Source organism: Euprymna scolopes, chromosome 12 (assembly GCF_053919585.1).
Source record: "Euprymna scolopes isolate OS-2025 chromosome 12, ASM5391958v1, whole genome shotgun sequence".
NCBI lineage: Eukaryota > Metazoa > Mollusca > Cephalopoda > Sepiida > Sepiolidae > Euprymna > Euprymna scolopes.
Window position 1 is genome coordinate 155,292,961 of NC_136493.1, and position 17,130 is coordinate 155,310,090.

Below are 17,130 nucleotides of genomic sequence, written 5' to 3' on the forward strand. Positions count from 1 at the left end.
ACATCAAAGTAGAGTGGAAATTTAATAAAAGCATATAACAAATAAATAACAGAAGCCTATATTCCAAATTTCAAGAAAGTAATTGAAACGTCTCTCCGAATTTTCGGAGTTTGTAATCATGCCCATATGCTTTTATTTTTTTAAATAAATTGATGGGTGCTTTCCTTATGATGAATTAAGGACAGAATATATTCATTGGTATAATAAATTGATTTTACGCTACGAAACAGGTGCTGTCAGAAATTGTGCATATCAGCGTACTTAAAGGAATAAATTGTAGTATGGACAGAATCTTGAAATTTGAAATATAGGTCATTTATTTGTTATATATATATATATATATATATATATATATATATATATATATATATATATATATATATCGCTTTATGCGTTAAAGGAAAAGAAAGAGTTCAACTCCACAAGAGGAAACTTATCTGGATAATGCCAAGCTCAACAATTATCATTGGAGCTTATACAATAGAACAACAGGAGTATAAAACGAAGTCACAAAACTATATATTGGTGGATATACATTGGTACATTGGTTCATTTATTGAGTAAGGGAATACAAGCAATTATTTGGGGGATAGAAGGGACTCTTTATGCCAAGGTATTTCGAAGCATAATGCTTCTCATCAGAAGAGTAGCGAAGATGCTAGGTAGCATGGTGGAGATGCGGCGTCTAGCGTAGGGTTCATTAGGAGCGAAAAAAGACTAAGTGAAATTATAGAATGTTGGGGGCAGAAGACGCTTTATTGAATTCTAAATAAAGGAGAAGCTTGTTATATATAGTATGACGTAAAAAAGTGTATATGGTCTTTACCATAGTCATGAATTTATTTTTTAAATTTAAGGGGTATATGTTTTAGGGTTAAATTGGGGGTATATTGTGGCTGCGTGGTAATTCTATTTTAACAGCTTGTGAGGTGTCTATTATCTATGGAGTGGTATTTTTGACAGGTGCAACCGATGCGGTAAGCAACAACTATAAAATCACGTATAGTTTTGGGAGGGGTAGTTGCAAGACTATAATATTGATTTTCAGAGCTCGGTATATGTTACCTAACGTTTCGGAAACGATCGTAAAATTTATTGATTCTGTTTGTTCTTCCTTGGGAAACCGATTTTTAATTTTAAATTATCAATCATCTTACTCAATATATATATATATATATATATATATATATATATATATATATATATATATATATATATATATAGTCTTATTTGTAGTATTCCGAATTTTACTGGGTTAATATAATTCAGTAATCGTTCATATACCAATACATTTTAAGTAAAAAAAAAAGATGACTTAAACTGTAAGCTACAAAATTATCATATTTCATAATCGAGCATTCATATACTGTTTTAACAAAAACCAAGATTAAAAAAATTGGGTTTATAGCAACAAAAAGTGTATTTAATTAACAATGAAATACACTTTTTGTTGCTATCAACCCATTTTTTGAAGTCTTGGTTTTTGTTATATATATATATATATATATATATATATATATATATATATATATATATATATATATATATAATAGTTTAAGAATATTAATAATTGAGCGAAATGGTCCCGGCTTTGAAACAATTTCCAGCAATATGTAAAATCTATTTATTTATATTTTCACTTTCCAGAGTTCATTTTTTTTCTTTTTTTTTTACACGGTGGTCACCACTTATCAAGGCCCGGAAGCCACTCAGGGATAAGTAGCAGAGAGTAGTAGAGAGTAGATAATACAGTAGTTGTGTTATCGGAAGCTCCAGTAACTCTCGCTTCTCCTTTTTTGTCCTTCAGTCCTCATTCAATGAGTGATTTTTCTGACAAAGGGTGAAGAAAAAGCTGCTTAAAGGTCGGTAGTACTTGATGAACAGTAGTCTGAGATGTCGGAAATGTTTCTGTCTCTATGTCTATCCTAGTGGCCATGTCACTAGTAAGGGTGCTGGAGGTAAACATTTTGTCTGGGCTGACGTTATCTGCCTGATAGTCAGGGACCCGAACCTTGGATTAACCACTAAGGAGGCTGTCCTATCAGCAGGCGCAAAGTCCTAGGACTGCTGTATTGCCATTTGGTGAATGGATCTGGACCATGAAGTAGTCTCTGGTGGGGCCTCTCGATGCCATACTAGTCGGTAATTGTTACGGCTTTACCTTTTCGTGATAATAAAAAAATTCCTGTCTTTTCTCTCTTACTTTCCCTCTCTGTACTGCTCTAACCAAATATGCTGACCTGTTTCCACAAATCCCAAAACCTCAACATGAAATATCTCCAGAAAAAAAACTCGAATAAACCTAGAACCCCATCTTCCAACGTAGACCCCTACTACCAGGTCTCCTTCTCCAACATCAGGGGTCTACGTTCCAACCTTCCAGATGTTGAAACCCAATTACAGGAGACGAAACCGAACATATTATTTCTAAGCGAAACTGGAATAGGGCCGACCACCTCCCTAGATGAGTTCATAATTAACGGATACTCTAATTTAACAGCTAAATCTGACCTCCAAGATCGCCATGGGCATGGAATATGTGCCTACATTAAAGATGGCTTACCGTGTGGCAGGGATATCTCTAGTTCATTTCCAGAGATATTTTTGTTCTACTAACCTTGAATGTCGGATGCTGGTAGATGTGGTTCTCACCCAAGACTAATCTATCCACATATTGAGCCGCCCCTCCACTGCAGTTGAAATAGATGCCATTTTCACTGATGCCACCAGGTCCGAGATAACCACTGAAAATAATAAATTCAATCGATTATTTATTCATTAATAAAACAATAATTGTTCTCCATATCGTTTTGACACTAGTTCAGTCTAATAAGATAGAGAACAAAAGGCAGAGAGTAGAAGTATAGATTTATATTCATTGAACAACTATATTTACTCTATTCAACTATATTTAACCTATTGTATTGCTGGTTCAACTATATTCATTCTATTAAAAATTGAATGGTTTACGATGAAAATAATGGTTTACGATGAAAATAATTTACGTTGGTTTTAAACTGGTTTTAAATTCAAATATGCTTCAACACTTTTTTTTTCATGAATACTTCTGATTAACAATCTTATACAAATAAAAATTTTGTTTGTCTGTCTATTCGTCACTCACAGTGTTTTTTAAACGTAATAAATACATTGCAGAATTTGTCTCATTTCAAAATCTTAACTACATTTAGAAATGAAGAATATTGCATGAATAGTAAATGTGACGTCGCAGAAACAAACAAATAAAACATAAATAGGAAAAACACATATTCGCTTTCTGTTTTAACCAACCTTATTATTATCGTTACTTTCCAAACAATGCCTTTTTTTTTTACTGATCATTTCGTCTATCACGAGATTAAGAAAATTCCACCGTCTCGACACCAGCTTAAAAGTCTCTCGCCGCTACCACGGGACCACACGTTCATCTCGTCTGATGCGGCACTTTTTCTTCCCATAAGGATACGTTGGTCACAGCCAGCCATCTCTCGCACTCGACTCTACACGTCCATCTTTTCCGGCGCGCACTCTACTTCTCTCCTTGACCACACGCTGGCCATAGCCAGCCATAGCAAGCCGGCCATAGCCAACCATTCCTCGTCTTCAACTCTACACGTCCATCTTTTCCAGAGCACACTTTTCTTCTCTCCCTGACCACGTGTTATCCTTTTTTTCTAACGCAAAACCCACGCACGCTTGCTAATTTACATACGTGCTCAAACGCTACTGCTGCTAATACCTCCACCAGCTCCGGCTGCTGCTGATATTTTCACACACATTCATATGCGCTTTCTTACAGTTTATAATAAATTCCCCAAAATAAAACAAATACCATGGCCGGAAATCAAGACAAAACCATTTTATCTTCAGTCTGAGGTTTTACCCATTTAGGTTATTCTTAAGACTTTCTTCTAACTAATGCATAAAGTATTAACTTAAAATAATTTTAGCTTTGATGTGACGTGATTTGTTATTTACATCATGTTTCAAAACACGAATTCAAACATAAGCGCCAATGAAGAAATATGTGAATGTTGGTTGAGCTGCTGGTAGTGGTTGTTGACGTGGTGTTGAAGTAATGATGATGATACTAATTGTGAGGAAAGTGCGCAACGTTAAGATTGGAATATATTAAAGAAAACATTGATGGAATTCGAATACAATATTGGGAGTTGTGAGTTTTAAAAAATAAACAAAATCATTTGTGAGTTAGTTAAGGTATTCAGGAAAGCAAACAACTTGGTGATGCTATCGGTCGAATAAAAATATCCAAGCAAATTTTCTAACTGGATTACTTTCACTAAAAGCATCAGCTTGAATAGAATTTTTAGATGTGTCTGCGTATCTTGATAAAAGAGCTATCAGTTTGTCGGTGAGTCATCATACACAAATTTAACGCGTAGATTGAATAGACGAATGCTGTTTTTACTACTGAGTTGCCTTTCATCAAGGCTAAAAGGCCACTCGAGGACGAGTTAATGGTGTATATCAAGTGGATGGTGAGACAAACGCCGTGGAGATTGCAGGCCATGATGGGATCTAGGCTGAAAATAAGGATTGACGGCTCAACAAGAATTTATTAACAAATACATGACTTGAAAACGATCATGTTATAGTCAACTGGGAAGCCACTCCGCGGTATTGTATTTCACAGACGGACAGTTATTGGAAAAAATACTCGGCTCCAAGAAATTCTGTTTATTTTTAGGTTCACAAAGGAAATTTTTTTTCAATGGTTGTAGCTAGATGTGTTTCTGCTGTGAATATTTTGCTGGGATTAGATTTGCTATCATGAAAAGAATAAACTAGAGAAAGACAAGCAACACTTCTTCTTTGATAAATAAGATATCACCTACTAGATCTAGAAGTCGATTTTTTTACTCTGTAAAAACCGGAGAGAGTGCTCTTAGCCATGCCTCCCCATATAAGGTGAGAGTATTCAACCTAGATTTCTTACGAGTAGATGATTGCATCAGAAGTGAGATACTGTTTGGGGCGGTGGAATGATCCAAACATTTCCCAGAGACCTAAACAACGGATCTGATGCAATTCATCCACTTAAGATACGGAGTGATCGTCATACCCAGAAGCTTATTAAAACAGGACACTCCTCAAAGGGTGTTCCAAATAATTTCAACCGGAGGAAAATAAGGGTCCGAGATTTGGTGGTGAACTGAAATAAACTTAATTTTAGATGTATTAAAAGTAACCAGCCACTCTCCCATTGTGCAACGTACTCCTGGTCGGAAAAAATATCAGAAAAATGTTTATGGTTTATGCTATTTGCAGTGCTTTCATAGATGTTAGATATCAACAAACGATTTCTGATTGTGATTTCAGAGATCATTGATTGATATCAAGATTGATATCAAGAGAAGGGTTGGACTTAGAATGAACTCCTGAGGTACGCCAGCGTTGCCCGAGTGTTTGGAGGTGTATGTTGAACAAAAAACAAAACAAAAAAAGCGGTAATTTTTTAAATTTTGACCCCTATTATAACTCCTTAACATTTACTGTTTTGGACTCAAATCAAGTTATTAAGTTAGATCCGTGTCCAAAGAACCTATATCTAAAATTTCAAGTATTTAGACCCAAAGTTGTCGGAGGAGTTTGGTAGAGTTCTCAAAGGTCAAATCGTTGAACTTTGACCCCGTAACAGACAAATTTCTGACCAAAAACGGATCACATCAATTTTCCCAAATCTCAGTACCATGTATATCAAATTTCGAGTGTAGACTAAAAATTGACAGAGTTATTGCATAGGGAAATGTACACACACACAGACAAACACACACACAGACACGTTCACTTTTGTAGATATACTAGCATTTCAGCCCGGCGTTGCCCGGGTGATTGTGGGTGTATACTGATAAAAAAATGGTCAATTTTTTTAAACTTTGACCCCTATTATGACCCCTTAACATTTATTGTTTTGGGCTCAAATCGAGTTATTAAGTTAGATCCATGTCCAAGGAACCTCTGTCTAAAATTGCAAGTGTTTAGACCCCAAATTGTTGAAGGAGTTTGGTAGAGTTCTCAAAGGTCAAATCGTTGAACTTTGACTCCTTAACAGCAAAATTTCTAGCCGAAAACGGATCACATCGATTTTCCCAATCTCAGTACACTGTATATCAAATTTTGAGTCTGTAGACTGAAAATTAACAGAGTTATTGCTGAGGAAAATGTACACAGACACACAGACAGGCAGGGAGACAGACACACACACAGACACACAGACACGTTCACTTTTATAGATATACTAGAATTTCAGCCCGGCGTTGCCTGGGTGTTTGTAGGTGTATGCTGAGCAAAAAAACAAAACAAAAAAAAAACAAAACAAAAAGGTGAATTTTTTAAACTTTGACCCCTATTATGACCCCTTAAAATTTATTGGTTTGGGCTCAAATCAAGTTATTAAGTTAGATCCATGTCCAAGGAATCTATATCTAAAATTTCAAGTGTTTAGACCCCAAATTGTCGAAGGAGTTTGGTAGAGTTCTCAAAGGTCAAATCGTTAGACTTTGACCCCTTAACAGACAAATTTCTGAGCGAAAACCGATCACATAGATTTTCCCAAATCTCAGTATCCTGTATATCAAATTTTGAGTTTGTAGACTTAAAATTGACAGAGTTATTGCGTAGGGAAATGTACACACACAGGCACACAGACAGACAGACAGACACTTTCACTTATATATATATATATATATATATATATATATATATATATATATATATATATATATATATATAGACTAGCATTTCAGCCCGGCGTAGCCCGGGTGTTTGGATGTGTATGTTGAGCAAAAGAGAAAAAGTGTTAGTAGGACGCATAAGAGATTAATTGGTCTGTATTAAGATGCAAAAACTGATTTACAGTATTTCAAATTATGGCAAACTAATGAAACTTTGGAAGTTGATTGGAAGCTTTGTTCCTTTAAGCAAGGACTGAACTTTAGACTTTGCAAGGAATTTGCAAGGAATTTGTAAGAATAGTTCATTTCGGTTGCAGCTTCAGAATCCCTATGATTAGAATGCCTTTGCTGGTGTTGAGATTCTTGATAAGTATTTCAATATTCCATTGATCATAATGTTTTGTCATAGCAGCCCTTATTTCAAAGAGGAGAATTTGATGCAAAGTTTTTTTTTTGCAAAATCCTGGCGTTTTTAGATGCTGAAAAAATAATTTTATAGTGTTTAGAATATTTAACAAAAGAATGAAATCAGAAACTCACGTAGGACATCCGGGTACAGGTAAAGCGAATGTGATAGCCAAGTGTACAGCAAGAATAGCAAAATTAAGCAGCCATTCTGGCCAGTATAGAAGAATGTCTCGAAAAGCTGCCCACGGGGCATCCTAGAGGAAGAAAGAAACCCTGTTAGAACTTACATGTTTTTGAAAAACAAAAATGCAAAATTCATGACATAAAGAATAAAAAAGCATAAATAATGTATCATCATCATCATCATCATCATCATCATCATCATCATCATCATCATCATCATCAATAATCTCTAAATGTTCTCACACGAGTAATTTAAGTGGTCGCTCAAACGCTAAAACATGTTTTTCCTGGAGCCTCTACTTAGCTGCTTCTCTACGAGGACAGAGTATCTTTTTTACATAGACATTACCACTTATCAAGGCCAAGAGGCCACTCGATGATAAGGGTTAAAGAGTGTACAGTAGAAATTGGACAATATAGTACTCGTTAGTAATGGAAATTCGGTAAATTTGTTAACTTATATGTTTACGTTAGATTTGAAGACAACCATTTTGTAGTCAGCTGGAAAGCAAGAAAACGGAAAACAATTCCATAGGCGTGCAGCTCTAAGAAAGAAGCTTTGTTCATGGAATCTACGTTTAGGCTTAGGCACAGATAAAGAGTGGGTGAAATTAGTGATAGTGTTTTATGCTAGACGGTCGTTTCTTGTGAAATTTTGGCGAGGGGGGATCATAGATTGGCACTCAGCCGAGCACTTGCCATGAAAATAACAATAAAGCAGAGACAAACTCGCAACATCTCTTCTGTGAGAAAATGGTTGCAGGGAAGAGAAAAGGACTTTCCTTACGAGGCTACGAAGTCTATTTTGAACTCTATCAAGGCAGGACAAATCCTTTCTAGCAGCTCCAGCCAAATGTGGCAACAACACTCCATCCTTGGACGTATCTGGTTCTTATATAGATAGAGAATTTTTTTTTTACATGGGTGTCACCACTTATCAAGGCCCAGAGGCCACTCAAGGATAAGGGTTAATAGGTATACATTAGTCATTGTGATTTTAGCATAGTAAACAGTGGGAATTTTGTAACTTGGATTACTTAGGAGGACGATTCAACTAGAACCCGCTCACACTGGACTTTTTCTTTTTTTTTTCATAGGTATCAACACATTGTCAAGGCCAAGAGGCCACTCAAGGATAAGGGTTAAAGAGTGTACAGTAGAAATTGGACAATATAGTAATCATTAGTAATGAACATTTGTTAAATTTGATAACTTATATGGAACGGCTCATCAAGAACTTATTTACGTTAGACTTGAAGACAACCATATGAATTGCATCAGCAGTGAGATATCTACTGGATCGATAGAAGGATCTCACCATTTTTCCAGCGGCTTTGGCAACGGATTTAATGTATGTGTCCCATTTAACATCAGGAGTAAAGGTCAAGCCCAGAAGCTTGTCAAAATATGAGGTCTCCCCAAGACGAAAGCCATTCATTTCCATTGATGCCAGATGGGGATCAGAGTTTTGATAATGTAAAGATAAAGCTTGGTTTTAGATGCATTAAAAATAACAAGCCACCTCTTTCTCCATTGAAGCACTTGAGCAAGATTAGAGGAGAGAGAATCAGAGAGAACTTGGTCGTTTACGGAGTTAGACACAAGATTAAGTTTTTAATGTTAGAAAAATCCTCCTCCCACAAAAGGGGTACTCTGGATTGAAATAACAAATAAAACTGCTTCAGTCTGGAAAAAATTCTCTTTCACTGACCGATGGCAGAAAAATGACAGAAAAGATCAAGTGTAGTACCAGAACAGAACAGTTTGCTCACAGCCCAAAGTCTCTCCAGATTCACAGTACTTCTTTTGGTAACCGTTGCAAATCACTTCGCGTTCTCGCAGCAGCCGTTTTCCCATTGATTTATTTTTGGTAACGACCGTTTGTTTTCTCTGGAATTGTAGTGAAAATAAGCTTTCTCGGAATTTCAGTACTCTCAGTGCTCTTCCAGTGGAGGTCTGGACCTTAGTCTTTCTATCTTCTTTGACGCTTTCACGGCCGTTTTCTGTGGCAACAACAGATGCTTGTTCCAACAAGTGATTTTGGGGTGGAGGAATGTCAGAATTATTTTTACATATTCACTTTAGCAGGTTCGGTTCTCTTGGTGCCGTTTAATGTATTTTATATATTTTTTAGCATAAGGTTATTCTATTTTAACTTGCTTGTTGTTAATCATTGTTACCTGAGTATGTGGCTTGGCTTCCATACTCGAGAGTTTCAGATGTTTTCATCAGTGCTGTATTTTGCGTAATGTTAATCTTCACTTTAATTCCTAGCTCTACTAGAATTATTGGTACTACAGTGATTTTCTTCATATTTCACATTCCTTTCAGCTCTTTGGTCACCATGGCCTCCAACCAGTCTTGAAAAACGATGAATACCCCTCGTAAAAGTGGCTGTGCCGTTTTTGTTAATTCTCCCTTTTTTCTAGGCAATTCGTAACTACCGGATTTTCCTTTATTTTTTTAATTTTTATTACTCTAGAGCTGTAAATTACTATAGAAACACCGAGTAGCATCGAATAACGCTACTGGTATTTTATAAATAGAATGTTTATCTCAAGGATATATTCAGTACTGTTTGGCCAATAAGGATATAGATAAAGTGAAATTATTTCAAACTTTTATAAATTTATCACCTTCATCCCACTCGAGGAACACTCTTCTCTTTTTCTCTAAGCCTCGAAAGTTCTCTTAACATTTATTTATATATTTATTTATCATTCTTGTTTTGCTTACTTTATGTTTATCCTCTGCTCGAGCAAAAACGATTTCCATGACAGCCACAAAAAAATAAGTCAAAGAAATCCTTTGAAGAACTCCGGGAATTCTAATCGTGTCCAATTTGACCGCTGAAATTTAGAAAAAAAAAATAGAAAAGAAACTTGAATAATTGTGAACAAAAGTGATTACTGGTTGATAATCACGTTTAACTTTCTATCAATAAATATGGTAATAATGATGAAGCCAACGAATACCATCCGTACAAATGCAATTAAAGAATCCCGTTACATCATTAATCATGTTAACATACCGGTTCTTGTTAAATCATTGAAGTTAAGCAACGTTGAGCCTGGTCAGTTCCAAATGAATGACCATTTGGAAATACTAGGTTCTATATGTAAGAGAATATTGACACCTTTTTGCAAAAACCCGCAAACACGTAACGTCGTCTCCATACTCGTGACTGGGGATCGCTTGTAAACTTGATATTCCCGAGTGTAGCCGGTTTAACCTGCCTTGGGTTAATGCCGCTTAAAAAATCCAAGACAACTGAAAGCAAAGTCGAGATAAACGAAGCGCACGCGCACGCACGCACGCACGCACGCACGCACACACACATAATATACCGTTCAATGCGCAAACAAGCAAGGAAAATTGCTAGTTTAATTGCTATATAGTTACAATTAGAAGAGCTGTACTAATTGTAAGTAACATTTTGATACAAAAGTTATTTTCCAAAATGCCCACAGAATTAACCCAAACGAAAACGTGAATTTGTTCGTTTTTGTTTATTTGACTTACTATAAAAAAAAGTTTGATTTATATATATCGACCAATCAATTTGAAGCGAATGTGTCTTTAACAATAGTTGTGTACACTTACGTCCCCATGCTGTGTTGAGCCAGATGCCGAGGGCGAAAAGGATGATGGCGCGTCGGGTGACATTCAGGAGAATTTTGCAGCGAGAAACTTTTCGACGTAAAAACCCACGGAAAGAGAAGTTCATTGCCGTGCCCATGATGAAAATAAACCTGCGGAAGACAGACAAAAATAGTCACGTGCAAAGAAAAAAAATTGTAAAAAAAAAAAAATCCTTAGTATAATGGAGATATTATGTTTGTTGTAAAAAAACAAAAATCCTTAGTATAATGGAGATATTATGTTTGTTGTGAAAAAAAAAAATCCTTAGTATAATGGAGATATTATGTTTGTTGTGAAAAAAAAATGGATATTTTAAAAATTTAACGCTGATTATATAAAAAAAGATTAAAAAAACACTGGAAGCTATTTATTTAATATTATACCCTAGCCTTTTTTTTTTAGATTATTTAGAATACTGTCTTCATTTTGGATGTTATTTCCACAAGGTAATTAATTCATAAGTACAGTCTTAGTATCGCCCGCACTAAGGATTACACCTTGAACTTAGAAGAGACTATCAGTTAGAACTGATTGTAACATAGCACTTACATCCCTTGTGTCACATCGGTGGTCGTGAGAATAATATCCGAGATGAGAATAGTAGTCCGAATAATTGAAGTAAGAAAAATATTTATCCTCATCTCAAAAGCTCTTAAACGTAGTAGAATTATACTAAATTTTATTTAATCAACATTTGTTTCGCTAAAGCGAAATTTTAATCACAAAAATACATATTAAAATCTTCGTCAGTTTTAAGATTAATTGGTCTAATACAGTTGTTTAAATTATTATTTACAGAAACTGGTTTTGCAGACCAGAACACCAATTCCTTTACAGGATTTCGATTCAAGGGAGACAGAATTTTCATGAGTTACACCTTAATAGAATCATTCAAAACTAAAAAAAAAAAAAAGATATAAGACGCGCACACGCGTTAATAAATTTAGTATTTCGTAAAAATTGCTGTCATAGGTTCCGGGGATTCTTCTTCCATTTTTATCTTTTATTATTTCCTTACGCAACATTAGTTATGGTGTGTTTATAAATATGTCGTTACTGTTGAATTTTTTCATGCCTAATAATTTCATAATCGAATATTCAGGATAGAAATATGGATCGTTTTTCACTTTCTTATTGTAATTATTCCTGATGAACTAACATTATCTGGAAATCGAACTATGATTCCCCACAATTAAAAACAGCCTACAACTAATTTACGAATGGAATAACTACAAAAAGAAGGTGACCAAACGATCCGTAATTCTATCATAGATTTCCGACAATAACTGCAAGTTGACGGTTATATTTAACATTTAAAAATAGTCGTTTGAATAAAACCCACTAAAAAGTCGAATCATCGAGCATTTTATTCATGTTTTCCATTTTAAATTCATATATACAGGGTGAGTCACGGGAAATGGATGTTTTTTAAAAAACAAAACTCTGCGAATATTTCAACAAAATTTTTATAATGTACATAAAAATATTTACTAAACACTCCCTATCCCTTACCCAAGGAGAGCAAGGTGCGTTCTAACAACATCCGTTTCCCGTAACTCGCTCTCTCTGTCTCTGTCTCTGTCTCTGTCCCTGTCTCTCTCTCTCTCTCTCTCTCTCTCTCTCTCTCTCTCTATATATATATATATATATATATATATATATATATAATGACTACTTCATTTAATCACACGATTAATATACGAAAGTATAATTTTATGCGTAAACTAAGTATTTACTTCAAAAGTGGTTGATACCTAGGTAGAGCTAGGTAGTAAGTTAGAAAAATATATATGCCATATATATTTTTCTAACTTACTATATATATATACATATGTATATATATATATATATATAAATTATTATATATATTGGTTCGCAACAAATAAAATTAATAAATAATACTTATCTCAATAAGCATTCCAATTAATTAAACATATCTACCTATACATTTATATTTTTGTATGTATAGTTTCTTTTACTTTGTTATTCTACGCAGAATTTACTTTTATTTTTATAATAATGTTTTGAACTCACTCTTTTTTCCTTGTACACATTTTTGAATTTTTATTTAGATGTTCATATTCAAAAAATAAAGAAGAAATAGACTTTTCGTTTGATGAGATCTTAGTTATTAGTAAATACAAATCGAAACACTATGATGGAACTATAATGAAGCCTGTACATATCTGTATAAATAAATATGAATATAAATAGTCTATTAATTATTGAACACTATTATATAAATATATATTTTAATGCTACGGATACATTCCTAGCCAGGTATATATATATATATATATATATATATATATATATATATATATATATATATATATATATATATATATATATATTAAGTAATGTGATTGATAATTTAAAATTTAAAAATCAAATTATAATTAAATTAAAAATCCGTTTCACAAGAAGGAACAACAACAAAATCAATTATCTGTACGATCGTTTCGGAAAACAGTGCTTTTTATTGTGGTAGACATCAAGTTACGGACAATAATTATTACATATAGTTTTTTAATAAGCAAGGTCTCCTAGTCAGCAAATTTTGAAGGGTTTTTATTAAATTTAAAAGACACCATAAATAAACCTAGCATTAAAAGTAAGTATATATATATATATATATATATATATGTGTGTGTGTGTGTGTGTGTGTGTGTGTGTGTGTGTGTGTACATGTATAAAAATGTCTATAGGTATGCGTGTAAATATATACACATGCTGACGGAACTAGAGATTACCATATATCTTATAAACACAAGATTGTATTGATAACTTTATGAATAAAAGTTGTGGACAAGTTCATAAACTTAGGCAGTATTCCGTCAAGGGCAGTAAACATAGACGATAAAGTTGATTATAGGATAGCCAACGCTAGTGCTGCCTTTAGACGTCTCATAACCACTGTGTGGGTGTGTAGAGGAATTTGGCTGTAGACCAAATTTCAAATATACTGAGCTGTGATTCTCACCATCCTCATATATACTTGTGAAACTTCGACTCTCTATGCTAGGCATGCCAAGAAACTGAACCTGCCTCCGTAAATTGTTAAAAATCAAGAGGCAGAACAAAATACCAGACAGAGGTTTTAGCCTGGTCAAACCTTCCGTCAATACGCAACATGTTACAGCAGTGCCAGGTTCGTTGGGCAGGTCATATATACCGCATGCGTGATTCAAGGATCCCAAAACAGATTCTTTCCTGTGTACTGTCCAAATGGAAAAGGCCCTAAGGAAGATAATGGAAACGGTTCAAGGACATTCTGAAGGTCTCCCTCAAACAGTTCGCTTTGTATTCTAACTTATCGGAAAACCCCACCCAAGACAGATGTTCCTGGCGTGCCGCAGCTCACAAAGAGGCTACAATTGTTGAATCCAAACGCAATGAAGAACGCAAGAGAAAACGTGATATTAAAAGACAGAGCAGCCAATACCCCTGATACAGAATTATATCAAACTTGCGGGAAATACTTGAGAGCTCGAATCAGCCGAACAAGTTATCTTCGAACCCACAGCACAATTGTATGATGGCGGCCATCTTTGCAAGCGATGGACGAACATTATATAATAATAGTTGTACTCAAAAACTTTAGATAAAAATGAAATTCATCCTTAAGATTACTTACCACTATAAACTTAACCTGAATATTGATTAAATATCGATTTTCTATAATTCTTATAGATTTTATAATAATGGCAATACTTCATTAAAACTTTAAATTTTAATGTAATTTACTTAAAAAAAATTTTTTTAATTACATTTTCACCCCAAACAAGGCACATTGCCACTTTGGTGTAAGGGGCTACTATCAGTAACTAAAGCTACTGGGATACTATGCAGGGAGTTGGGTAGCAAGATATCGGTTCACGTTACACTTGAACTTCTGCAGACAGAGGGATGCAACGTTTCGTCGGTGGGACAGAGGCTGAAGCTTAGTTCAAGACCTATCAGATTGGAGACTCTCTTTTGAACCTTGTCTAGGAGCGAGAGACTAGTATCAGATGCACCAGCCCAAATATGACAACAATACTCCATACATGGGCGAATGGTAGCCTTATAGCGATACAGGCCATTTTCGGCCGTTAGTAGCTTTCTAGCACGGTAGAGAGAGCCTACCTTCCTCGCAGCGGTCTTGGCAATGCTCTCAATGTAATTTTTCCAACTCATGTTTCCTGTGAACGTTAGGCCGAGGAATTTGAAAGATGTACTTTCAGATAATGAATCTTTGACCATTGTTATTGGTGGTTGAGAAGGTTTCTTGTAATTATTTAAGGAAACAACTTTAGTCTTGGCAGCATTGAATGTGACCATCCATTTTTGTCTCCATTCCACTACAGATTGGAGGTCATCCTCTAGTGTTTCTGCCATTTTCTCAGATATGTATTCATTGGTTTTCTTGTCGTGCCTGTTATAGAGCGTGGTGTCATCAGCATATATAGCCATCTCAGAGGCAATTTTGTCAGGGAGGTCATTTATATTAGGAATAATAGAGGTCCAAGGATAGACCCTTGAGGCACTCCTGCATTTATATCATATTGTTTAGATATACGACCGTCGAGGACAACCTGGATTTTTCTCTTATCTAAGAAGGATTTAATTATGTTAAGTATTCGTCCAGTGATACCGTATGATCTAATTTCTCTGAGAAAACCTTCATGGCATACCCTGTCAAAAGCCTTAGATATATCTAGAGCTACCGCTCTACCCTCCCCTGCTTTGTCCAGTGAATGGTATATACGGTCAGAGATTACAGTTAGGATATCTGCTGTGGAACGGGCTTGCCTAAATCCATATTTTTGGTCGGTCAGAAGTTTTGCATCTGTAAGGTGATGGACTAGAGCTTGATTAGTTATGGACTCAAATATTTTGGCGAAAAATGTGAGGAAGCTAATGGGGCGATAATTTACTGGGTCGGTTCTTTCGCCAGAATTCTTGAAAACTTCAATTTATTTACATAATATTATATACAATAAACTAAGATCATATTCACCGTTCAAATTTCTTCACTAATAATATGCAGCTATATAGTACGCGCGAGAGTAAAGATAGGATGGCCTGAAGGAAATCTTAGCTATCTTAAAAAGCCTTAGTAAGATAAAATGACATCCCTATGCTCGGGATGCTTTGGATTACAATTATTACTTTGGTGTGCATATAATTCTATATTTTACCGAGGTATTTAACATTTAATCTACACTTTATTTTGTTTTGATCGAAGATAACTTTTTCGAACACTATTATTGTTTTTTTTTTTCTGTCTACAATTCAAGATGCCCAAGAAATACCGTTTTCTAAAAAGACACTATTTAAAATAATGTCTTATAGTATGTAACTGAAAATAAATATCGTCTGGAAATAGGTGTAAACGATTTGGATACCATAATCTGTATTCTTTATTTAGAATATGATTTTAAAATAATTTATATTTTAATATGAACACACACACACAGACAGACAGACAGACAGACACACAGACAGACACACACACACACACACACACACACACACACATATATATATATATATATATATATATATATATACTTTAAATAAAATGTTTACTTACCAAGGGAAGACGAGGTCAGCCAAAGTGAGACCATTCCACTCTGCATGCTCAAAGAAATAATATCCTCCGCCGCCATAATTGACAAAAACCATAAGCATGATGGCGATTCTAAGTGAGAGGAAAGGTGATAAAGATTTGTAATAATATATTTGTATTCAATGAAACAAAAATGTGCAGATATATTTCGTAATAATAAAAAAAATACCGTATTGTTAAGCGCGTGTTAATATTTTGGTACCGGATCTTTTGCAAATGCCATGAATTATAGCGCATCAACCGTTATTGTGATAAAATATTACGCTCCTCAAGTTTAGTTGAAATGTGTTGTACCAGTTCAAGAAAGGTCTAAGATGCAGCACAATGCTAAATGTACTTATATTGAACTGAAGAATTGCTTTGCTATATTACATAGTTGAGACTACTACGAGTGCAGCACAAAAGAGAAAATAGTACAATTTTTTTTTTACACGGTGGTCACCACTTATCAAGGCCCGGAGGCCACTCGGGGATAAGGGTTCTTGCAAGTACAGTACGGTAGTGTGGAGATTTAATGACGTGTTTACTTAAGGGGGCGGTTCATCAGAAATTTGTTTACGTTGGACTTGAAGACATCCAGGTTGTAGT

The 17,130-nt window shown here is 34.8% G+C and overlaps 1 protein-coding gene across 1 annotated transcript in view; it reads right to left on the reverse strand.

Annotated features, from left to right (window-relative positions):
* Positions 1-17,130, reverse strand: part of LOC145291574 (heparan-alpha-glucosaminide N-acetyltransferase-like) — a 150,748-nt gene that overhangs the window by 12,873 nt on the left and 120,745 nt on the right. Inside the window, exons 8-12 of the mRNA XM_080137651.1 lie at positions 16,507-16,614; positions 10,890-11,038; positions 10,023-10,135; positions 7,236-7,357; positions 2,618-2,744 (exon numbers count right to left, since the gene is read on the reverse strand). Coding sequence (XP_079993777.1) covers positions 2,618-2,744; positions 7,236-7,357; positions 10,023-10,135; positions 10,890-11,038; positions 16,507-16,614 — 619 coding nt within the window. The remainder of the gene's footprint in view (positions 1-2,617; positions 2,745-7,235; positions 7,358-10,022; positions 10,136-10,889; positions 11,039-16,506; positions 16,615-17,130) is intronic.